The 25,492-nt window shown below is 42.5% G+C and overlaps 1 protein-coding gene across 1 annotated transcript; it reads right to left on the bottom strand.

Moving 5' to 3' along the window:
* Positions 1-1,247: 1,247 nt before the first annotated feature.
* LOC111868848 (collagen alpha-1(I) chain) lies at positions 1,248-15,974 on the bottom strand. Its single transcript, XM_033753196.1, has 4 exons — positions 15,956-15,974; positions 13,166-13,207; positions 5,161-5,189; positions 1,248-5,068 (listed from the first exon to the last, which is right to left on the bottom strand). The coding sequence occupies exons 2-4, from the start codon at positions 13,188-13,190 to the stop codon at positions 2,015-2,017; spliced, it is 3,108 nt and encodes a 1,035-aa protein (XP_033609087.1). The 5' UTR covers positions 13,191-13,207; positions 15,956-15,974; the 3' UTR covers positions 1,248-2,014.
* Between the last annotated feature and the right edge of the window lie 9,518 nt (positions 15,975-25,492).

Below are 25,492 nucleotides of genomic sequence, written 5' to 3'. Positions count from 1 at the left end.
TGTAGATAGAGCCCTTGCGATGGGCCGATCACCGTCCAAGGAGCCCTACCGGTTGTTTCTAGGATTCACGATTTAAGAAGTTAATTTTGTTTTTGAACAGTCCGGGGGGTATAATTCAGAGGTAGAAGGAGAAGAAGAAAAAGAAGAGGACTGCCTGGGAAAGAGTCTGATTTGTAAGAATGCCACTTTTACTAATGTAGGCGCTGGAACCTGAGATGAAGTTTCAGGCTTGTTTCGGTATGATTTCCTGACGGCGGAGGCAAATGCCACGTCACAAAATTTATCTCACAACTGCATTTTGGAGATAAGCCCTTCCAGTTGTATTAAACCAATACTTCCAGAATGCTTACATTTTATGGATAATTTTTCTTGCAAAGGACTTCGCTGTCATGGCGTCTGCCTACAGTTCCATGCTCACATTCGGGGGGTTCCGGATTCGAAATCCACTGTCCAGAGCGAAGCTCTTCAGATCAATATTGAGGTAGCAATTCCAAGTAGACAGGCTGTGATTAATTTTACATCTTTCCTAAATCTTCAGTCACAGAGAAATTCGACGCCAATAAATTGTGAAACTGAACTCTTTCCTCAAGGGAGAACCATGGAATTTAGAGGAAGCTGATGATGAGGACTTTAACAGTTATTATAATATTGTAAGAGTTATGAAATCAAGGAGAATGTGAAGGGAGGGTCGTGCAGCACGAATGAACAGATGAGACATATACGCAAAATTTTAGTCGAAAATCCTGCATACAAGAGGCTACTTACTTGTTATGAGCACAGATTTGAAAAAAATACCAAAATACGAGTAGATGGTAAAATAATAGGAAAATAAATATTAGATGAACAGCTGTGAAGATACGAGGTGAAATGAACTGATTTATGATGATGTACAAAGAGGGCATTGTAATCGGCGACGTTGAACTTTAAAGTTTTGCTAACTGACAATCAGTGAATTAGTGAGACGAATCCTAGGTAAAGAGAGAATGGGGATGTGAACTGGATCACAGTTACTCAGGAATGTGTTCAAGGTGGGATCTTGCATCAGTAGTGTTAAACCTTCCACTATCTCAGAGTCAGAAATTTAACAAGATGGATCATAAATGGATTAAACTGGCTCTCGATAGTATCCGAAGGTACGTGATGCGCGGGTTTGAATTTTCAGGTTATGTTACCAGAGAGTCAGTTGGAAATAAAAAACCTGTTTTGTGTGTAAAAAGAACAGCCTTTATTTACATGACACATGGCAACACTGTCCTCCGGTAAAGGAAGGATTTGTATATTTGTACAGATTATTATGAAAATAAAAATAATCTCTTTGAAGGGAAATATTTACACTACAACAGGCACAAAGCTAGTACATCTGTACGTATAAAACAAATGTGAAACTGTACGAAGTACCACATAAAAAACCTCAAATGCGAGAGTGTGAAGACGGAAAAAGAGACCGGCATGTAGAAAACAAAGAAGTTATAAGAAATTGCGTGTACAGGCACATGCCGCACCGAGACGATGCAAGGCTTTGTAACTGCATACGCATTGATTTCTGAACTTCTAATTAATTAGCCTGGACATATTATCGGTAACAATTTTGTTGTCATGCAGTGTTAATGCACTTATGTAGTATTTATTGAAAAATGTTTGTGTATATAGTGTACAAATAATAAGTAAATTTAATTTTACATTTATAATCATAGACGATCAGGATTTCTCTCTCAAAACCAGAGGAAAATATTTACGTTTTTCTTAAACGGCTGTGGAACTAATTGTGTATCCCATCTATGAGCAAATATAATTACCAACTCTGTAAAACTAAAGAACGGTCTCGTAGGTTGGCTGGCATATGAGCTAGGCTATGACATAGGGTTAAAATTTTTATGTTGGCACTGCTATAGTTTGACACGATACATGATAAAAGTATGTAACAAAAATAAAGAGGCGTGAATACTGATCATAGACTTTTATGTACATTGAAATAAAATATGACAGGGCTTCTCCGTCGGAAGGCATCAAGTCGTTACCCTGTATAAGGCGGCAGATACTCTCTGTTTGGCTGAGAAGGTCGAATGCCTCCACCTGACGGGAGCTGTGTGTCCGCTGACTCTCCGCTAGATGGCGCTCCTGAACCTTGGAATCCAAGAGTCGTACCTCCAGGATGGCCTGCACCTGGAAAACCTCCGCTAGTTCCGTCTGAACCTCCTACGCTTGGGTAACCTTCGTTAGGACCTCCAGCGGCTTGAAGTCCCCCGGGACCACTAGGTCCTCCCCTCTCTGCACCCGGGTAACCTCCAGTGGGTCCACTTGGAAGACTTCCAGGTCGACCTCCGGAAGTACTAGGGCCTTCGGATCCTCCACCTCCTGGAAATCCTCCTTGACCACTGGGTCCTCCCTGACCTGCACCTGGGTAACCTCCGCTGGGTGCCCTCGGACCTCCAGCACTTGGGTAGCTTCCAGGACTACTTGGTCCTCCCTGACCTGCAGCTGGATATCCCCCGCTTGGTCCACTGGGACCTCCAGCACTTGGGTAGCCTCCAGGACCACTGGGTATTCCCTGGCCTGCACCTGGATATGTTCCGCTTGATCCACTGGGGCCTCCAGCACTTGGGTAGCCTCCAGGACCACTGGATAGTCCCTGACCTGCAACTGGATACGCTCCGCCTGGTCCACTGGGGCCTCCATTACTTGGGTAGCCTCCAGGACTACTGGGTATTCCCTGACCTGCACCTGGATATGCTCCGCTTGGTCCACTGGGGCCTCCAGCACTTGTGAAGCCTCCAGAAACACTGGATCCTCCTTCATCTGCACCTGGATACGCTCCGCTAGGTCCACTTGAGCCTCCGGTATTTAAGAAACCTCCTGGTCTGCCACCAGGACCACTAGGACCTCCAGTGCTAGGGAAACCTCCAGGAAAATTTCCACCAGGACCTCCAGGGAAACCGCCAGGAACTTGAGCTCCACCAACAATTGAATAATCGTAGATGAACTCATTCAGTCCGTATAGACTAGGGGCGTTATTGCAGTCAAATTGATCCCACCACACACACACGAAATATTGCTGATGGAAGACGGTGCCATTGGGACACAAAAAGTCGTAAGTCTTGTTGTTCGCACAGATGTGGAAAACTTGGCACCGTGTCTCCACATCGGCATAATAACCAGGGAATCTCTGCTGGTCGCACTGGAAAGATGTTGGAGGTACCTCAGAAAAGACTGGATAATCAGCGCCAGGCTGACCAGGAATAGCAGAGAAATCGCCTTCCTCATATGTCCCTTCGCCCGTGCCACTTTCACCACCAGGCAGACCACCCGTTCCGCCTGGAAAACTACTTGGACGACCTCCGGGGCCACTCGGGAAAGCTCCTGGTCCTTGTGGCCCACCACTAGGAAATCCACTTGGTGGTGTTCCACCCAATGATCCAGGGATGAATCCGCCAGAAGGACCACCAGTTTGTGGCCCGCTGCCGGGCGGTCCTGAAGGATATCCTCCAGAAACTCCAGAAGGTATACCTGCAGACGGTCCCCCAGGTGTGAAATCTGTTTGAGATCCACCACCAAAAGGACCAGAAGGAAAGCCACCAGGACGTCCGGTAGAAGAACCACCAGGGGGGTAACCTCCTTCAGGTCCAACAGAAGGTCCACCGGATGGATAACCTGCTTGAGGTGTACCTCCGGAAGGTCCAGACGGGAAACCTCCGGGTCGTACTGTAGAGGGTCCAGTAGATGGGTAACCAGTTTGAGGTCTAATTGCAGGGCCACGATCAGGAGGGCCATAGGGGACTCCAACGGGTCTTCCGATAGACGGCCCACCAGATGGATAGCCACTTTGAGATCCAGCTGAAGGTCCACCAGAAGGGTAACTTCCTTGGGGGCCACCACCAGCGGGTCCAGAAGGGAAGCCACCGGGTCTTCCAGTAGAGGGACCTTCAGATGGGTAACCACCTTGCGGTCCAGCTGGAGGTCCACCAGAAGGGTAACCTCCTTGGGGGCCACCACCAGTGGGCCCAGAGGGGAAGCCACCGGGTCGTCCGGTAGAGGGTCCACCAGTTGGGTAGCCACCTTGAGGTCCAGGTGACGGTCCACCAGAAGGGTAATTTGCCTGGGGGCCACCACCAGGGGGCCCAGAGGGGAAGCCACCGGGTCGTCCGGTAGAGGGTCCACCAGATGGATAACCACTTTGAGGTCCAGTTGAAGGTCCACCAGAAGGGTAACCTCCCTGGGGGCTACCACCAGGGGGCCCAGAGGGGAAGCCACCGGGTCGTCCGGTAGAGGGTCCACCAGATGGATAACCACTTTGAGGTCCAGTTGAAGGTCCACCAGAAGGGTAACTTCCCTGGGGGCCACCACCAGGGGGCCCAGAGGGGAAGCCTCCGGGTCGTCCGGTAGAGGGTCCACCAGATGGGTAACCACCTTGTTGTCCAGCTGAAGGTCCACCAGAAGGGAAACCTCCCTGGGGGCCACCACCAAGGGGCCCAGAAGGAAAGCCACCGGGTCGTCCGGCGGTAGAGGGTCCACCAGATGGGTAACCACCTTGAGGTCCAGGTGAAGGTCCACCAGAAGGGTAACCTCCTTGGGGGACACCACCAGGGGGCCCAGAAGGAAAGCCACCGGGTCGTCCGGCGGTAGAGGGTCCACCAGATGGGTAACCACCTTGAGGTCCAGGTGAAGGTCCACCAGAAGGGTAACCTCCTTGGGGGACACCACCAGGGGGCCCAGAAGGAAAGCCACCGGGTCGTCCGGCGGTAGAGGGTCCACCAGATGGGTAACCACCTTGCGGTCCAGCTGAAGGTCCACCAGAAGGGTAATCCGCCTGGGGACCACCACCAGGGGGCCCAGAGGGAAAGCCACCGGGTCGTCCGTTAGAGGGTCCACCAGATGGGTAACTACCTTGAGGTCCACCGGGAAGTCCTGACGGATAGCCTCCCTCTTGTCCGCCGCTAGAAGGACCAGATGGGAGAGTAGGTCTACCGCCAGAGGGTCCAGTTGAAGGACCACCGGCCCCAGCCTGCGGTGTGCTTGGACCTCCAGGCACTAAAGGGTTTTTAGGCCGTTCGTATGTGTATCCTTCCTGGGTCTGTTGAAGAGAGAATTTACTGACAATTAATTTTCTATGCTGCAGAAACTGCTGGGTCGTTGGAGTAGGCAGAATGCGAGATCAGAACTTACCAGAGTTGTCCGGCTGAGTGCCAGAAGTACTGAAACAAAGAGAAAGACAAGCATGTGGTTACTGTTTAGACTACAACAAGCATCATAAGTTTCCATAGTGTCAGCCAATGGTGTTCTCGGAGCAGTTGTACTGCCATCACAAATGTTTGTTACACGACGCATTTCAATTTTGAATTGTTAGTTGTCAGTTCACGCTTACTGTCTCCCCGTATATGTTGTTCCTCTACAAGATATAACACAGTCTGAAATGTACAGAATATGATGTAAATACTTTGAAGCTTTTTAATTAATTGAATGCATGATTTAATATAGTCTCTGTGTTTTCGTTTGTTGTGGCGATAGTGACTCAGACAAAGAGCTGTCTTTTGCTTGGTGCAATTGTGATGGTGTACAGCGCTTGTTACATTAATTCAGAAACAAACTGTTAATGGCAGTATGATACATTTTCCTGATTATGAGGCATCTGCCATCGGAATGGTAATGATTCTCATGACGTTGTTTATAGCTCCGAATAACAGGAATATTTATCCACAACTTCTACTGAAGAATTTAACCCGCTCAATGTTATGACTTTCTCTTGTAGCGACAAATTAAATGAGCACTTACATTATCATGATGAGTTAAATTATCATGAGTTCCCTCAAACCAATATCGATAATATTGAATTTTAAATTGAAATGGCAGTTTTTATATCAAGATGGCTCTCCTCAGCATTTAAGAAACAGGTCTGCTTAATGCAAGCCAGTTTAGTTTTCATGAGCGTCATAGCACTATTAGGGGCATGTACATTTTACTCTGACAAACACTCTGAATTTTCCCCGAGAAAGAGCACATAAGTTAAATTATACTCATCGAAAATTTTAAATTAGATAATTTTTATTGTAAGCCAAAGTGCAACTTTGTATCAAATATCCAAGAATATCCCAGCCGTATACATATTGTTGTTAAAATTTAATGTGAAGTGATCCTTAAGCCTCATACATTGAAGTGTGGAACAGTGACGGACATTGAAACCAAACTGGCTTTGATTAAGCAGACACATAACTTCCATGTGCTTTTAGACTATTTTCAGAACAACTTTCTCGAATAAATTATCTGTTGTAGACAAGGGGCTAATCGGGCATAAATTTTAAGGACTTTCGGGTTCTTACCTGGTTCCGTAACGTTATAACTTTTGTTTCCGTCGAACAATTTTGAAAATGGGACAGCTGAATGCAGTGATTAAATAAATGTTTCAGATGTACCAGTGGTCTTCTTTGAAGATGTAAAATATCTCAGAGTAATCTTCGGTAAGAGGATTGCATGGAGATTTCACACAGAAATGATGGTAGCCAAGGCCTTCAGAGCATTTATTAGGATCTACACTCTACTGGAAAGTGAGTGTTTAAGCATCAGCATTAAATTAACCCTCCATAAGGCACTGATCCGATCACTAATATCTTATGCTTGCCCAGCCAGAGAAATTGTCTTAAAATTGTAACGCCTATAAAACAAGGTTCTTCGCACTATCAGAGATTTTCCAACGTGCACACAGATCCGCGATTTGCACAAGACTTGCAACTTTCCGTGTGTATAAAATTATATAACAAAATTGTGCAGGAAAAAACAGAAGTCGCACAAATTCATAAGAATGAACATGTTCTCAGTATAGGGCAAGGCGAAGCCAGATGTAGAAGATAAAAGAGGCTTCAACTTGTCGGCAGTCAAGCTTACGATCGTTCAAGTGACTAAGCTGCCGTTGTAGCATAAGATACGTAAGATAGGCATGATCTGCCCTGCAAAGCATCTACTCGCAGAGGATTTTCATATAGTACAAAATGAAGAATTTTCAATAACATGTTATATGTGCCGTACGTACACTTGACAAAGGGCCAAGCATATTCATAAGAGACAAACCCATCTTTTCGTCGGGCAGGATGTTACACAAGATCTATGACCGCAAGGTTTCAGTTGAAAAGAAATCCTTCGGTCGTGGGACTCAAGGGGCTTTGCGCAAAGACGAACTGATGAGCGGTAAACCGCCAGTCGCAGAGTAACTCTGACTAACTTTGTCTTTGACTGTTGGAGTTACGGGCCCATCACGCTTATGGCGAACGAGCGCGGCAACCTGCGCGGCAGCAACTGCCGCAGCAGGAAATCCAGTGAGCAGGCCTCTCAGAATACGCTCCCATTTCGACTAACAATGACACGTTAAAAGTAGCCATTGTAATGTAACAGATCATCGTAGAGCTCAGCGCATCTTTGTCAGAAAAAAAAAGGCAAAACAACTGTCTTTACCAAATGATACTACATGAAACAAAATGGCTCCTAGAGTTCATAGGCAGCTCAAAATCATAGTACTTAATGCAGTTGGCATTTCAGTGCGGCGCTAGAGTCGTTAAACCGATGAAAAGGCTTATATACAGATGTAGCTGTGCTGTCAGACTCAATTCAAACCCCACGAGAGGTTCTTCTTTCCAAAATATCACTTTTATTGGATTGATCGCTTCCCGGCATCGGCAGTGAACACTAGTGTATGTGTGTAATAGGGAACTGTAAAGTCTAGCCACGTCGTGTATCAAGGAGTCCAGTAATTCCTGTCATCAATCCAAAACCCGTCTATAGTCACTCTATAACGTGAAAATATATTTCTTATCAAGAAACATGCTAACTATTTACTGATTATCCATAAACATGAACAGTTATTTCTTAACAAAAAGCATGATAAATAGTTTCTGATTTTGAATACTAAGGTGTTAATAATTACTACTTATCAGTAAACATGATCAATAGTATACGTAAAATTAAAAACTAATAAAGAGTTTTGTTTATTGGTTTATTATCTAAGGTTTCCAAGCTGCACAGATTATGTACAGCCACACGAGAGACTGAGTAAAATGTCGAATTGCAAAATATTTGAATGAAGCAGTCACCTCCTAAGCCGAATTGTTATCCAAGCATTTGTCCAGATGAACTCAGCTTAATAACAAGAAAGCTGAGCTAGAGTAGCTGATACTAGAGCCGATATTCGAAGTCGCGTTCTTCCAGAAAATGGCAAAAGAAACAGAATTCGAGACAAATATCTATGTCCTTGCTAGGGAAATGGTCACGTATACATGCGACAATAATCCGACAATTCGGAGATGATCTCTGTCTCCATCAACAGGACCACGCGCCGGAGATTTGGAGTCAACTTGTAACCCAATATCCTCCTCTCGAATTCAGAGGTTACACAGTGCAACAAGATTCTCAGAATAACTGAGACAGCTTCCTGTTTCTATTTCAAAACACAATATTTCGGAGACCTGATTCTGTCTCCGTCTTCAGGTAAAACCTACTCAGTTGGGTTCAATATATAGAGCTAGTCCCTGTCTTGGCGCTGCTAAACGTTTCCCCTCTCTCCGGAAACTTGTACCAGCACCAAGGTTATACAAGCCAAGCATAGCACATACCATCTGCGAGAGTTAAGACAAAACATTAAGTAAGTAAAGTAAGTAAAGGTATCCTTGTGACAGCCGTGGAGGCCCATAGGGTTGTGGGATGTTGAGGTTCCCACATTTTCTAGACAATCGGATTATAGATGGCGGCAAGGTTGTCAGTCCTACACTGCGGCCGCCCTTTACCCCGAAGAATGCTCTTGGTACTAATTTCTGCTAGAGGCTAAGTCGACTCCAGGGCCATAGTGCGGCTGGAAGGATTAGGTAATTTGAAAAAAAATTCAATGACCTCATCGGGACTTGAACCCGCGATCTTCCGGCTTGTAGCATAGTGCCTCAACCAACTACAGTACCGCGTGAAATTTTTAAGATATCTGCACTTACGAGGCTTTGCACTAGAGAACTATCAGGATTCTCAGACATGGTCCTACGCTCCGCAACTTGTACGACTGGAGTAATGTATCATGCACTGCTTGTACGTAATACACTGGAATTCGCTTGCAAGTAAAGCCATGATGATTCGCATTAGGATGGCAGTGACTCGACCACATTTCGAACCAAACATATCGGGATAGCTCAGTCGGTATAGAGACGAGCTACGGGCTAGACGACTGAGGGGTCGGTAGGGTCAGGACTCTTCTCTCCTCCACGTCGTCCAGACCGGGTCTGGGGTCCACCCAACCACCTATCCAATGGGTAACGGGGCACCTTTCCCCAGGTGTAAGGAGGTCGTGGCGAGAAGCTCCCCACTCACCTCCAGCTAGTGCAGAGGTCAAGAAAATATGGATCTATATATCCACTCCCCATACGCCTTCATGGCGCAGTGCTCAATTAGTTAAGCATAGGGACAAATTTAGCTTTCTTTACATCCTTAACGCAAACCAGAAATGATTCTCTTCTAAGTGGTATGCCCAGGCGTGAAGACTTCCTGTGACTGTTTAGTTGCTTCACAGTATGGCTGCCATATTGCGACCTTACATTCCTACAAATGAAGCAAGGAAGGAGATATAAGGTCTGCGTGTGAATATCTAGAAATGTGAATTCCCCAAAGTAAGCAAAACATTTAATTAATTAGGGACTGCCAAAAGAGGAGCTGTTGGAAGAACTTTCACTCTCATGGAGAGATGTTACATCATATTTCGTTCTTTATCGTCTTTCTTTTGTTTTCCTATTTTCGCACGGTCATTTAGAAAACCTGAAAAGGGTTTAGTTACGAGTATCTTTTGCCAATCTCTGCTGCAACGAGGAACTTTGTTTCGTCACATCTCTCACGTGTCAGCTGATAATCTGCAGAATGCGATATGACAAAGCAACATGTGGGAACTGGAACGTTTTTGTGGCTGGCCACCCGTCGGCTTTATATTCCATTTCAGGATAAAGCGACAGGTTAAATAAGGCTGTTTGTAAGCAGGCACTGGCTCACGACTTTACATATGCGGCTGTTTAAAGAAACATGTTAACATAAATTTAATGAAGAATTTGCCGATCACAATGGCCTCGCGTTCTAATGCATGAAATCCCTTCGCCCGCTCGAACGCTGGGATCTTGTGTTGGAATCCCACTCGAGACTTGGATGTATGTCTGAGTTTATTCTGTTTGTGTAGGTAGCGGCCTTGCGTCGGGCCGATTCCCCATCCAAGGAGTCCTACCGACTGCATATAAGATTAAGCAACTGAAGTGAAACAAAGCGTTTGATGGATGCTCTATGCGCTCCAAATTGAGAGCAAGCGGAAAGAGAGGAATAGTGAATGAAGAATTCGAGAGGGACGAGACATGTAGCACGTATAGAACAAATGAAAATATGTACAGAAATTTAGTCCGAAAACCTGAATAGAAGGGACAACTTCGGCTACTTGAATCTAGTAAATTCAATAGTAAAGGTAAAAAAAAGTAAAGCTATCCCTGTACCAGGTCGTGAAGGCCCATAGACTTTGAGGGTCACATATTATCTAGACAATCGGCTCATAGATGGCGGCAAAGTTGTCAGAGTTACGCGTCGGCCGCGCTTTACTCCCCAGGAAAATGATTTAATTAATTCCTGCTACTCGTTTCTGTTAGAGGCTGAGTCGACCCCAGGGCCATAGTGCGGCCGGAAGGATTAGGTCAATTGAAAAAAATACATTGACTTCATCGGGACTTGAACCCGCGACCTTCCGGCTTGTAGCATAGTGCCTCAACCAACTACGCTACCGCGTGCCCCTGACTTTAGTTTGGAGATTATTATTTTCTTATGATTTATTTAACGACTGAAATACCACAGTCGGTATAGCGACTGGCTACGGGCTGAAAAATGGAGGGGCCGGAGTTCGAGCCCCAGGAGGGTTAAGAATTGTATTTTCTCCACGCCGGTCAGACATACTCTGGGCTCACTCAGCCTCCTGTTGAATGGGTTCCATGGGTTCCTTCTTCGGGGGTAAAGCGACCGCGGCGTGAAACTGACCACTCACCTCCAACTAGTGCCGAAGTCAAGAAAATATGGGTCTATACATCCATTTCCTCATACTCCTTCATGGCGTAGTGCTTAATTAGTTAATTATACGGACAACTTTACATTACCTCCTGTCAATAGCAAAGACTATATAAAGACGAATGGTAGGCCAATTAGCGGATTATAAATTTGATTTGATGAGGAAGGAAGTAATTTTGTCCTGTTAGAGATAGTATTAATATCCAAGAATTTTCTTACTGGGACTGAGAATGAATCATGATCAATTTAGTGTAGTAGGAATCCTGATTTAGTTTCGAAACAGGCATCTTCTAAGTAGAAATCTGGTGCTTTATTACTTGGGTCAACTTTGTTTGGTCGGAGGATAACATTAAAGCAGCCGCCTGCATTCACGCTGGTATCTTGCTCGGCTGACCAGACCCTGAAAACGCAAACGATATTTTCCTCCGAAACTTTGGTTGACTTTGTATATACTGCAAGACGTTATATCCCGGAAGATAGTACTTTTCAAGAAGAGGTTCACTGCACTTGCCGAGTGGGAGTGTTGTGTTGGATCATGATACACATAACGGAAATGAAGTTGACTCCCTACTACTTGAATCCGCATTTGTTCGTGTATGTGATGGATGTGCGCTTTTAAACGTTTGCTTGACAAAAAAGGGTTAATATAAAGCCAGTTTATTTAATTCAGAGCGGATTCTAGAATTTATAACTACAGTAAATCCTCATTAACGAAGTTAGACTTAATCCGGATCGAAATATGAAAAATAAAAATTTCTGTTCACAGTCGAGTACTTTAAAAGACACATGGGCTTTAGGAGCAACAGGGATTAGAACAATAGGAATTTCAGACTTCGCTGACGGCAGCTGGAGAGACTGTAATCTAGCAAGATTGTATCCAAGGTTGGTGTAAGATGGATGAAAGAGGTCGTGCATTTAAGTTTATTGTCTTTTTTATAGATCTTAAGTAAAGGCTCTGTAGTGATTTTTTATTATTTTCAGTGTTCCTATTCATATGATTAAAGTTTCCATTTATTTTTTCTAACTTTTTTTTTCATTTAGGGTAATCATTTGCGCCATAAATCCCGATTATCGCTTAATCCGGACGACATTTCCCCAAATTAATCGGGATTAGCGAGGGTTTACTGTAAATTCTAATATCAGTACTTGAGGAAGAATTGGTTTCTGTCGCTTCTTGCCTCAAATGATCAACTGGTTTGGCTGTATGTTCCTGCATCTTTTCATATTTCGTGTGATCATGTGTTCGTAGGTCTGTAATCAGGGCAACGCTACTAGGTTTGGACATGCGACAGCAATCCATTAAACTAATCAAATATATCTCATTCTTTATCCCTGCTACACCCAGCCATTCCTGTAAGAAGTTTAGTTACCTCGTCCGCATTCTTATCGCATGCTTTCTTTTTATTGTCCACATAAAGCTACCGGTAATTCCATTGTTTGGAAGTTCATGTAACGCACAGCATAATTTGACGTCTCTGAGACGTCCTACTGTACGGGCCGCATTAGCTATTTTGTCGGCTGTTGAACGTAGAGGAAAAAATATGTAGTCACTCCTTTTCCACTTATTTTTATTATTCACATACAGCTATTGTTACCAGCATTGTTTTAAATTTACTGTAACCATAAGCATGACTTGACGCCTGTGAAACCTCCCACTGCCGATCAGAGTGGCCGCTCTGTCTAAGGCAGGAACCATCTTCGCAAGTTCGAAGACTGGGATCGTTGGTTCGAATCCCACTCGAGGATGCCTTTATTCGGTGTGCAAGTAGCGACCTTGCTAAATAGATAGATAGATAGATAAGTAGATAGATAGATAGATAGATAGATAGACAGATAGATAGAAACCTCCTAATACAAAGGTATTATCTATTTCATCGGCTGTGAAACATCACTGCAGCAAAGTCGAAATAGTTCAGATACTTGATATCAGATGTAGTACTCGTAAAGCTATGCAGTTGATTTGCGATAATTCTCAGGTATTTGTTTTGAAGTGTTTGAAATAATTTTATGCAAGTAATTTGTGTATGTGTATATATATATATTTTTTTTATATATAGAGCAGGCCGCTAGGCTAATCTCTGAACGTTGGTACATAATATAATTACTAAACCCGGCCACTTACCAATAAGCATCGAACACGTCTTCATGTTTGTTGGTGCAGCCTCTGAAACACAAGAATTAATGGAGCGTTTTAATTTCCTGCAGTCATTTCCTGAGACCGATTTTCATTTCTCTCTGCGGGTTGACCTACTTCTGGGAATAATTTAATTAATTCCTAGCACTGTTTTCTTTTCAAGAGGAGAGGATCGGCGACAGACCATTCAAAGTGGGGCAAGGGGTTTTGGCACCAAGCAGGATGATTGACAATGACGGAAAGCTTATACAAACATCCATGGCTTAAGCGGGATTCCAACCCGCAGAACAAAAGTCCACTTAACCTGTGACCTCGCGCACCTTATGTCACATGGAAATAACGCAATGAAGCGCTTCCTAATTGTAATCATCGCTATCACCTCGATGATCAACTCAAGGAGGATGAGGTGGACGGGAACGTGGCGGTGGTGGTGGTGGTGGGGGGGTGGGGATTTACAGTAAATTTTGGCGGAAATCTGAAGGGATATATAATCAGAGAACAGAGGCTAACTGATGGGTAGTACTGCTATTGTAAGCTTTGTCAATGCGGTAACGGATCTTCCGGTTCCAATGAGGGCCGAAATTTTTTTCATAAATGTGCAGTTAACAGATTTTCAAGTATTCTATTTCGTGGAGCTTCAAGGTTAATTTCCTATTTGTTTCCTCCATCGTGCAGCCACTAGGATTGGCAATGTAAATAAGCATTTAATCGATAGCTTAATTAATTAACTCTTCTTTACCGACAGATGGATTCTGTATATTAAGAGGAGTTAGATCACAAAGTCAACAAAAGCCCAATGAAAAGTGGCGAAAGCGGAGTTAAAAGCTTGTAGCCTTTTGTTACTGACGTCATAAGGAGAGACGCCTCTGTGGTAAAGAATGTGTCTTTATTTAACCATTTCCGCAGTGTCGTCATGCAATTTTGTAGCCACGAGATTGTTTTGGGTACGTGCTCAGAGACGCTGCTTAGTTGTACTGATCCCTCAGAAGTGACATTTATGTTAAATCGTCAGGTTTTGATGTACAAACAGAATATATCTTTTCATTCCGTTCATGAATTTGCAATGAAATAGTGACCAATTTTTACATCCAACAAAATCCCACTTACTATACTTTTAGAGAAAATAAATAGTTTAATAAATAGGGATATTATGTCAAAGTTTTGGTGTCGATGGCTGACTTATTCCAGGTGGGGTTGGTGCCCGATTTCGCATAAGTTTCTCAGTAAAAGTTATTTCTTTTTTCTCAGAATAACTCTTAGTTAAGTTGGCGAAATTGCTACAAGTGCAGCAAAAATTCACAAAATATACATCATATCTTTCTACTTGAATTTAATGCAGGATTGGACATGTACACAACTAGCTCGCTAGTCACGCGAAATATTTATATCCGTTCAGTTATGATTCAGATTTCAGCACGTCTGTGAGAGTTATGATGCACGAAATGGCGAGATTTTGGAAAAGTGTGAATGACGCTGATTACCGAAATATTTTCCAGACAGATGGACACAATTTGTGGCCCCATCAGACGTGGGAGGCACCAGCAGAAAGCCACTTCATGTGCGGCTTTGGAAACGTAAAGGAATATGTTTCCGCCTACATACGCCTTGCCTATTAGAATCCCAATTTCATTCATTCATTCGTTTATCCATTCATTCCTACATCCATTCATCAATAGCTCTACAGCCCTTTTTTGGGCCATGGCCACTTCTTCAGTTTCGTAATAATTTTTATGTAAACAGTAAGATTACTTGGAGGAGTGATGAGCCTGTCACAAGGCCGCCACTTACACACAGGACAACACAACACAGAATAAAAGCACACACAAATATCCATGCATTTGACTCTGATTCGAACCCACGATCCCAGAGTTCGAGCGAGCGACGAACCCGAAGTACTTAATATAAATAACAGTATTGCAGCAAACTTAACAACATACATGTTTGCACACAAACAAGTTATCGTGAAGTATACTTGCGTGTGCCTCTCTCTGAAGTATACAAAGCGTATCCCATAATTTACTGTTAATTTAGTTTACGAAATATTACTCCGAATTCTATGTCGGTGTCTATTTTTATCAGAGAAGTAACTAAAAGGGTATGCTCAAATTTTACACCGATACTTATGATTAAATTTGTTAGCGTATATTCACTTTTCTCCAGGTTTTACTCTCGAAGAAAAAACCTCCATTTTCATAGAGTAGGAGGCTGCATGGGTCCTTACTGCTTATAGTACAATAAATGCCTAAACAGCAAAAAGCGAGACTTACTAGCAAGGTATAAATTCCAACTTTACAAATGTAGAGTGTTTGTAGAGGAGGAAATGGGACAATCATTTCTGAATGCACGGCGATTGCTGCTTCCAGTTCGACCGCACTTGCAACAATACAGTTACATATGTAGGGAACTGGATTTTGACGGTGAGGTTCAGTAAGTCACGACGGCGTTTGAGGCCTAGAATACTGGGTCCACGTTTCGAATCTCTCTCGTGTTTTCTTTTGTGCTATCCGACATAGATGGTGGCACTGAGATGGGCCACTTCCCTGACCCGGGGACCATAACAAACATCTAAATGATTCACACTTTCAGAATTAGTTAGGAATCGAAATTCTAATTCTTGAAAGCATGAGAAGATGAGTACCAAATGAGCTTTAGCATGATGAGTGTTTGCAAAACCTGAATGGAAGAACTTACGTTATATGTCAAGCTTCTTGTAACATTCATATATAGAATTTCTGTGCCTCTCCTGTGCACATGCTTCACATGTACTGATGTCCTTACCTCGCCTGGACGTGAAGCTCCACTCCATCTCTCGAAGGCAACCACTAGACTGATGTTACCATCTGCCCTCACCTGGTATTTATACTAACCAAGGCGCCTTCACGAGATTTAAAATCCAGAGCTTCTTCAAGGATGCTCTACAAGTGAGAGGGAGGGGGTGAGAAATAAATCGTGAAATATGATAAGCCATCCACCTCCTTACAATCGGTTTCTGATTGGCTCTTTGATGTAGTGAGGGGAGAGATCTGGGTCCTGAAACTGTCTTAAGATTCTGTCGGTTACAGAGTGTGACGTCAGGGATTATGTGATTGTGGTGGGAATAATTTCACTAAGTGACTGCAACAAGGCTTAGGAGAGAGAAAGAAATGGAGGAAGTGGGGAGCTGGCTCGTCTGAGTGGGGCTTCGAGTGTATTTTCCCTTGGATGTGTGTGTAAGGATGCTGAAGATTCACATGCTTCCATATGAATACTATAATACACAGCGTTGTTGTGGTCTATTGGACTTTCACTGATCTCAGAAGCAGCCACAAGTAGGGTAGCGGGGTACCATACCGCACGAGAAGCAAACAGCTTCAACACAGCGGGAAATGGTTCATGATCACAGCTAAGCGCTCTTCAGTTAAAATGGTCGCTCGCTACATTCACAGTCTTAAACTTTCAAAATCAGAACTGATGCATAGAAATTTAGATTTAATCTCAACGTTCGTAGTGGAATTTTTTCCACACCAGATGTAACATTTATATCGTAATGTCTCGGTCTTCTGCAAACTAGAGGCGTTTTTTCCGTGCCAGATTGGGTTGTTATATCGTCAAGATTTGGTTACTAGAATATCTTTATCAAAAAATATGAATTCCTTCAAGGTGCAGTTCGTATTCAACAATCGAAGGCTCCTAATGCTCAGGCTATACTTACGACATCATTATAACCGGCTCCTGTTTCAAAGCGAACGTCTAGTCATTATAAAATCGTTTTGAAATTGGTAAAGTATGTAATTCTGAAATACAACGTGAAATTCAAACAAAACTAGGCTTGAGGCCATGGTTTAACTTTGTTTCTTTGTTAAAGAACAGAACAGAGAATTGTAAAGAAAATTATAGTCGTATTTATATTACACCTTCACATCAAGTCTCTAATCCCTTGTTCCCGTAGTTAAAATGTTTCAGCCACGGAAGACAACAGTTATACAGTCCCTCCCTGGACTATTGTGTCTTTACTTAACTGACCAACCGTCACGCCATGAATACTTACAGAGGAACGGAAATACAGCTCCATTCATACTAAACTTCTGCAGTAGATTGTCAGCTTCATGAGTTAGCATTTTAAAGCTCCTAAAAATCTTTGTATAGGCTAGATGGGCTAAGGACTGACTGGACGTTTCGGGGAAGAGAAAAATGTCTTGTTCCTCGCCGGAACCGAACCTCGATTCTTAGGTAGTATAGCCCGTAGCGCAGTAGCTGTACAGAATGAGCTATTCAGGTTCCATTATTATTAATTTAGGCCTCCACTGCCTCCAGGTTTTCCTCCCTGGAGAGTCTGTATGTACTATACTTTACTTTAGTCAGGTCTAAGTTGGAATATGCCTCAGTACTTTGCAACTATATCACCTCGACTGATGCCAATAAGCTTGAGCGCAACCAGCAGAAGTTTGCGTCCGTCTGTTTTTATCGCTTTTCCCCCTCATATTTCATATAATTATACTGATGTTTTAGAGAAATTAAGTCTGCAATCTTTACATAAACGGAGACATCACCTTGATGAACTTTTTCTTGTTCAGGTCTTTCGTGGTCTTAAATCCTGCTCTTCTCTTTTGGAAAATGTTAGCCTTCGTGTTCCTCCCAGCAATCTTAGGGACTTCTCATTGTTTGGTGTTGTCCCTCTAATAAACACGGTCCTTCTCCTCGGTGCGCCTGCGCTGCCAACGCAGTGGGTAAAGATCTCGACATATTTGCAATCGGAACAGTTTCTGTCAATCATATTTCGCATGTAAATAAACAAGAAGTTGGAATCGATTAATATATTTATAGCGCGCTTGGTCGCTACCGGTCATCTTGCTGGTCGTGCTCAAAGGGTTTTTCCTCTATCTGTATTGGTTAAAATCTGCAGAATTCTTTCACTTCGCCGATTTGCAACTACACGTAGAATTCTTACACTTCACAAATTTGCAACTACACATAGAATTCTTTCACTTCACAAATTTGCCACTACACGCAGAATTCTTTCATTTCACAGATTTGCAACCCCACACCTGACACCAGATTTTTCTCTCCTCTGTCGTGACCCAAGATGGTGGCGGGTCGACTGAATTATGTTGGCCGAGCGGTAGCGTAATAATTCAGTGATGGTGATGGTCAGTTGGCTGCTGGAGCGGGTATTCCAACCACAAAGAGCAAATACTCACTACAGATAATAGAGGATTTATTGATTCTTAGTGTATATTACATACAAGCGCTGGTGGACGTAAGCCTGGCCAGCCTTCTCATAGCCCCAACCCAGACAAAATGCACCCTTCAACATCCTTCTTCTTCTTAAAACCTATCTAAAAACTAAACTTTCAGCCCAATGTCTCGAGACATGAACCCTCACGCAGATCAGATTACACCAGCTGCTGGTGAAGGATAGGTCCCAGACGAAACACTCCAGGACCCCACTAATTTATGGAATGGCAGGGGTAGATATAACATTTTTTCTCTGAGGAAGCGGGTCAACCTCTTGACGTGCTGTAAATTTAGTAGAGCGCATGACCCCAGACATCAGACTCAAGTTCCTAAAATTGAAAAGGGTTGCGAACCCCGCAACACTGGCTTCCCGAACTGTCCCCGTGACTCCATTACCAGCTTCTGACAGCAACAGCTCTCAACGACTGAACCTCAGTAGTCCTCTGACCAGTTCACTTACTGACTAACTCACTCACAAACCAACTAAGTTAAATCACCTAACTGAACACTCTCTCAAAGTCAAAGTCAAAGACACATTGTGACTGAAAGTCAGTCAGTCAGTCTTGGTGTCGAGCCCGATCAGGGGCCTATGACCAGATATTCATTACTGTTTGACAGTTTCGGTCCGTTTTTTGTGGGGCGCCCTCTCTGATGAGAGGACGGGTCTATCTTTTGTCAGAGTCATTCTCTGCAGTAGTAAGTCATTTGTCATAATGTAAAGGATATTTAGATTTTACATGTTAAACATGTTAATAAATGTGTATAAAATATATACAGGGCCTCTGTCAGTGCAGGCTCAGTACAGCGGATTTTGCCCTATTTCTAGTAGCCGGTTTGGACGATGTGGAGAGGAGAAATATCTTGTCCTCCCGGGAAGCGAACTCCGGCCGTCCAGACTGTAGACCGTCACTCTGCCGACTGAACAATACCACCTCTCTTATTTCTTCGAAGCTTGAAATTCATCTATTTTTTTTTAAATCAGGTCTTACCTCTCGGAAAACACGCCATATCTCTATTGTAAAAGACCAACCAGTTTGTATTGTACAGGGAAAAAGTGGTTTGTTCAGGAAATTGTAAGTAACGCATGCATAACCACTGTGAACATAATGCAGGATTTCTTAATGTTAAGGCAGACAGGAAATACAGTTACTGGTGCGTTATAAAATGTTATAAATATTCCTCTGACGTATGAACCTAGAGTTCATGTAGATTCCTTGCGCTGAAATGAATTCCGGCGGAAAAAGAAACTTCTGATAATTACTGTCCTTTAAATGATTTTGGTGATGACGATTATTAATTTCTGAATTGTGACTCGGTATAGTTTGGATAAAAAGTACCTGCGTTATTGGCGAGTAATTTGCTTCCCAGGGAATTTCAGGTTTTACACTGAGGATGGAAACAGCAGATTCTACCGAAATTTATGTACTTACGTGGCCAGACACACAAAAAGAAGAGACTAACCCTACAGCTTGCGAACCAAGCGTGGCAAGGAAGAGACAAGGAGACCGTGAGACAACGCTCAACTCCCCAGCTTCACTCAATACGAGTGGACGCGTGTTCAAATATAGACGTTTTCATACCCTCGGTCGGAAAATGTTGGAATGCAAAAGGTGAACGGTGAGTTAACATAAAGTTTCTTGTGAAATTCGCGACGGAAACTTTTCAATTGTTGACTGAGGCTTCCGGTGAAGAGTGCATGTCTCGTGCACGCGTTCTTGAAGGGCTCAAATTATTTTAGGAAGGCAGAGAAAGTTGTTCGTAGTTTAGGGCCATGTTGGTTGTTTTCTTCGATATCCAAGACATTTTATGGCAGAGTGGGTCCCCAGCGGGCAGACGGTAAATCAGCCGTGTTACCTTGAAGTCTTGACGAAATTGCGCGAATGCGTGAGGAGAAATGACCAAAATTATGGAGAGAAGTTGGATTTTGCACCAAGACAACGGGCCAGCCCACAACGCTTTTTCTGTGAAGCAGTTTTTAGCTAATCACAACAACATTGAGCTTGAACACCCACCCTGTTCACCAGACCTGGCTCCCTGCAACTGCTACCCCATTCCAAAAATCAAGTCGGTGCACAAAGGAACCCATTTTTTGTCGTTAGAAGATGTGAGAGGGTCATTCCATGTGAAATCATCCAGAAAGGTCGCTCACCATTTAAAAAAATAAAAATTTGTACACATATTTCTACATATTTTCACATCTCAAAAAAGTGTTAAAAAATTGTGATCCGCTCGGTTCTCCCTGTACAGCCGCCTTTATAATGCAGAAAACCCTTTTTCGGCTCAAATGGAGGTTTGCGTTATCTTCTGTATCTCGATACTTATTGAAGCTAGAGACTTCAATGAAAAATCAATTTGTTCTTCATGATATGGACTATAAATCATATCATTGTAAGATTTTACTCAACTCACTTTCTCTAGATGTAATTAAGCTTGAAACTTACCCATCGACCTTGGGAAAAACGCTATTTTTGACCTTCAGAAACCAGTTGGAGGGGGAAAGTATTAGATCTGTGGTTTCTACCCTTTGTTTTCTCCTACATGAAGAATATAATCACATAGTTCTGAACACCGTATATATTTTCCAAAATTTTCCAGGAGCTTCCAAACTTTGCTCTGGGCCCCAAATCGGCCAATTTTAACGTCTCATATCTCCGGTGGAGAAGCTACAAAAAATTTTAACTCATCGCAAATAATGCTCTATTCAAGAGTAACGTGGAGTTAAAGTCACAACTTTGATATTCAATTAATAGCGAAGTTTCTATAATGCGAAGAACGCGTTTTCGCCTGAAATGGAGGTTTGCTTTATCTCCCATATCTCGATAACTATTGAAGCTAGAGACTCCAATGAAAATCCAATTTGTTCCCATGATATCGACTATTAATTATGATATTACAAGGTTTCACTCAACTCACTTCCTCTAGGTCTAATTAAGCTCGAAACATACCTATCGATTTGGGGGAAAACGCTATTTTCATCTTCAAAAACCAAAGGGAGTGGGAAAGTCTCAGATCTGTGGTTTCTACCCTTTGTTTTCTCCTACATGGAGAATATAATCACATGGATTTGAACACCATAACTGTTTTCTAAAATTTTCCAGGAGCTTCCAAACTTTGCTCTAGGCCCCAAATCGGCCATTTTTAACATCTCATATCTCCTGTGGAGAAGCTCCGAAATTTTTTAAATTCATAGCAAATAGTGCACTATTCTAGAGCAACTTGGAGTTAAAATTACAACTCATATATTCAACTAATAGCGAAGTTTCTATAATGCGAATAACGCGTTTTCGGCTCAAATGGAAGTTTGCTTTATCTTCCATATCTCGATAACCATTGAAGTTAGAGACTCCAGTAAGAAACTATTTTGTTCCTCATGATATGGACTATAAATCATGACATTACAAGGTCTCACTCAACTCACTTCCTCTACGTCTAATTAAGCTCGAAACATACCTATCGATTTTGGGTGAAACGTTATTTTTGACCTTCAAAAACCAATGGGACGGTGAAAGTATCAGATTTGTGGTTTCTACTCTTTGTTGTTTCCTACATGGGGAATATAATCACATAGGTTGAACCCCGTACCTATTTTCCAGAATTTTCCAGGAGTTTTCAAACTTTGCTTTTTTAACATCTCATATCTCCGGTGGAGAAGCTTCGAAAAATTTGAAATTCATAGCAAATAATGCTTTATTCTATAGTAACTTGGAGTTAAAATTACAACTTTGATATTCAAGTAAGAGCGAAGTTGTGGGCACTTTAATTTTTACAGATTTTACAGAAAATTGTTCGTTTCTCGTTCAAGACGAGATTCAAAGTTTCCATTCGGTAAATCAACAGGCTACATTTCACCCTTTTGTGTATTACTGTAAGGCAGACACTATAAGAAAATGCCCAAGCTTGTGTATAATCAGTGATCATGTAAAGCACGATAGAGCCACAGTTTATGTGTTCCAAAAATTTGTTATCGCCCATATAAAAGAAAATGTGCCTTCAGTCAGGAAAGTTATTTATTTCAGTGATGGCGCTGGAAGCCAATATAAAAACAAAAAGAATCTTTCCAATTNAGCTTCTCCACCGGAGATATGAGACGTTAAAAATGGCCGATTTGGGGCCTAGAGCAAAGTTTGGAAGCTCCTGGAAAATTTTAGAAAACAGTTATGGTGTTCAAATCCATGTGATTATATTCTCCATGTAGGAGAAAACAAAGGGTAGAAACCACAGATCTGAGACTTTCCCACTCCCTTTGGTTTTTGAAGATGAAAATAGCGTTTTCCCCCAAATCGATAGGTATGTTTCGAGCTTAATTAGACCTAGAGGAAGTGAGTTGAGTGAAACCTTGTAATATCATAATTAATAGTCGATATCATGGGAACAAATTGGATTTTCATTGGAGTCTCTAGCTTCAATAGTTATCGAGATATGGGAGATAAAGCAAACCTCCATTTCAGGCGAAAACGCGTTTTCGCATTATAGAAACTTCGCTTTAGTTGAATATCAAAGTTGTGACTTTAACTCCACGTTGCTCTTGAATAGAGCATTATTTGCGATGAGTTAAAATTTTTTGTAGCTTCTCCACCGGAGATATGAGACGTTAAAAATGGCCGATTTGGGGCCTAGAGCAAAGTTTGGAAGCTCCTGGAAAATTTTAGAAAACAGTTATGGTGTTCAAATCCATGTGATTATATTCTCCATGTAGGAGAAAACAAAGGGTAGAAACCACAGATCTGAGACTTTCCCACTCCCTTTGGTTTTTGAAGATGAAAATAGCGTTTTCCCCCAAATCGATAGGTATGTTTCGAGCTTAATTAGACCTAGAGGAAGTGAGTTGAGTGAAACCTTGTAATATCATAATTAATAGTCGATATCATGGGAACAAATTGGATTTTCATTGGAGTCTCTAGCTTCAATAGTTATCGAGATATGGGAGATAAAGCAAACCTCCATTTCAGGCGAAAACGCGTTTTCGCATTATAGAAACTTCGCTTTAGTTGAATATCAAAGTTGTGACTTTAACTCCACGTTGCTCTTGAATAGAGCATTATTTGCGATGAGTTAAAATTTTTTGTAGCTTCTCCACCGGAGATATGAGACGTTAAAATTGGCCGATTTGGGGCCCAGAGCAAAGTTTGGAAGCTCCTGGAAAATTTTGGAAAATATATACGGTGTTCAGAACTATGTGATTATATTCTTCATGTAGGAGAAAACAAAGGGTAGAAACCACAGATCTAATACTTTCCCCCTCCAACTGGTTTCTGAAGGTCAAAAATAGCGTTTTTCCCAAGGTCGATGGGTAAGTTTCAAGCTTAATTACACCTAGAGAAAGTGAGTTGAGTAAAATCTTACAATGATATGATTTATAGTCCATATCATGAAGAACAAATTGATTTTTCATTGAAGTCTCTAGCTTCAATAAGTATCGAGATACAGAAGATAACGCAAACCTCCATTTGAGCCGAAAAAGGGTTTTCTGCATTATAAAGGCGGCTGTACAGGGAGAACCGAGCGGATCACATTTTTTTTTAATTTTTTTGAGGTGTGAAAATATGTAGAAATAAGTGTACAAATTTTGATTTTTTTTTAAATGGTGAGCGACCTTTCTGGATGATTTCACATGGAATGACCCGAAAGCAAAAACGATGGAGATCCTCAACAGCCTTTCAGACGGTTATCTGCAGAATTACTTTGAAAGTTGGCAGCACCGTATGTAGTTTTGTGCCAACTCAGAAGGGAACTAGTTTGAAGGAGATCCTAGTTAATTTTCTTAACTTGATAAATATAAAGAGATACAGGTACAATCTCGTTTTTTCTGTGTCTGAGCACGTATTTACGAGACAACATGGCGCGACATTTCGGAAATACTTGTCACTCTGTGAGCCCCAAGTCACGCTTTCAGCCATGTCAATAGGCTCGCAGGAACTGAAGAATGATCGGTTTGTTTAACGACGCTGTCAGTATCTACACTATATAGTACTGTATGACAGGACGATTGATTCATAATGAATTGAATTACAATTATTAGGATTAAAATCTTGTTAATGTGTAAAATTTAGGATGTTGAACAAATATGGTTTGTGTCCTTGTGCCTCTTTTGTTAAAACAGAATGTTGGGGTATTATTTGGGGTCCTCAGGGGCCCTCGTAGTGGTGCCCCGCTTTTTTACTTGTTGTGGTTCTGTATGTTTGTAATATTTTGTTGTTTCCGTTTTGTTGTGTTTTGTGCCTCGGTTAGGTTGAACATCCGGCCGCAGATTTTGGGCTCCAGTGATTTCTGCTCCTCTTGCTACCGGTATATGATCGGGAGGGGTGAAAGCGCAATCGGCACAGCGACTGGCTTGGGGCTGGACGGCCGAGGCGTTGGAGTTCAGTCTCGATAAAGGCAAGGCCATTCTCCTCTCCACGTCGTCCGGGCCGGTACTGCTTTCCACATGACCAGTCACCTCCAAACAGTTCCTAGATCAAAAATATATGGATCTATACATCAACTCCCACATACGTCTTCATGGCGTGGTGCTTGATTAGGTCAAGTGGGATTTGTGGTAGACAAAGTGGCGCTGAGGCGGGTTTTCTCCGAGTACTTCGGTTTCCCTTGCCAATCTTCATTCTGCCAAATTCTCCATCATCATAATCACCCGGGGCAGGTAAAATAGGCCAATCAGTGGCCGCCGTGCCGAGTGGACCCTGTTGGGCTCCACACCCCACTAAGCGAGTTTAATCACAGGGACAATTTTACTGTTCACCTTTCGGATATATAATTCATTATTTGGCTGGGCAATGATGACGTTCCTTTACCTTCTCACAGAACGCGTCCAGTTCTTTGTGCCATTCGTTTTTCCACTGTTTAAATTAAATGCATTTCATTTGTTCTAATCCTTGTATTCATAAATAAGCTCTCTAACGTATATCCGGCAAATATTTCTGAGAAATGTCATCCTTGTAGTTTATAGTATCACGATTATAGAGTGTGATTATAGACGGGGGTTGGTAATTTGATTTGTTGAACACATACAGATCGCAACTACAAGTAACTATAGGGCTCTAGCTACTTCACATATTCTGCAGTTCACTACAACACACAGTAAAACTACTCATTCTGCTGTGTCTT

Source organism: Cryptotermes secundus, unplaced genomic scaffold, assembly GCF_002891405.2.
Source record: "Cryptotermes secundus unplaced genomic scaffold, Csec_1.0 scaffold433, whole genome shotgun sequence".
Lineage (NCBI taxonomy): Eukaryota > Metazoa > Arthropoda > Insecta > Blattodea > Kalotermitidae > Cryptotermes > Cryptotermes secundus.
The sequence above is the reverse complement of the archived record's forward strand: the minus strand, read 5'-3'. Positions and strand labels throughout refer to the sequence as shown.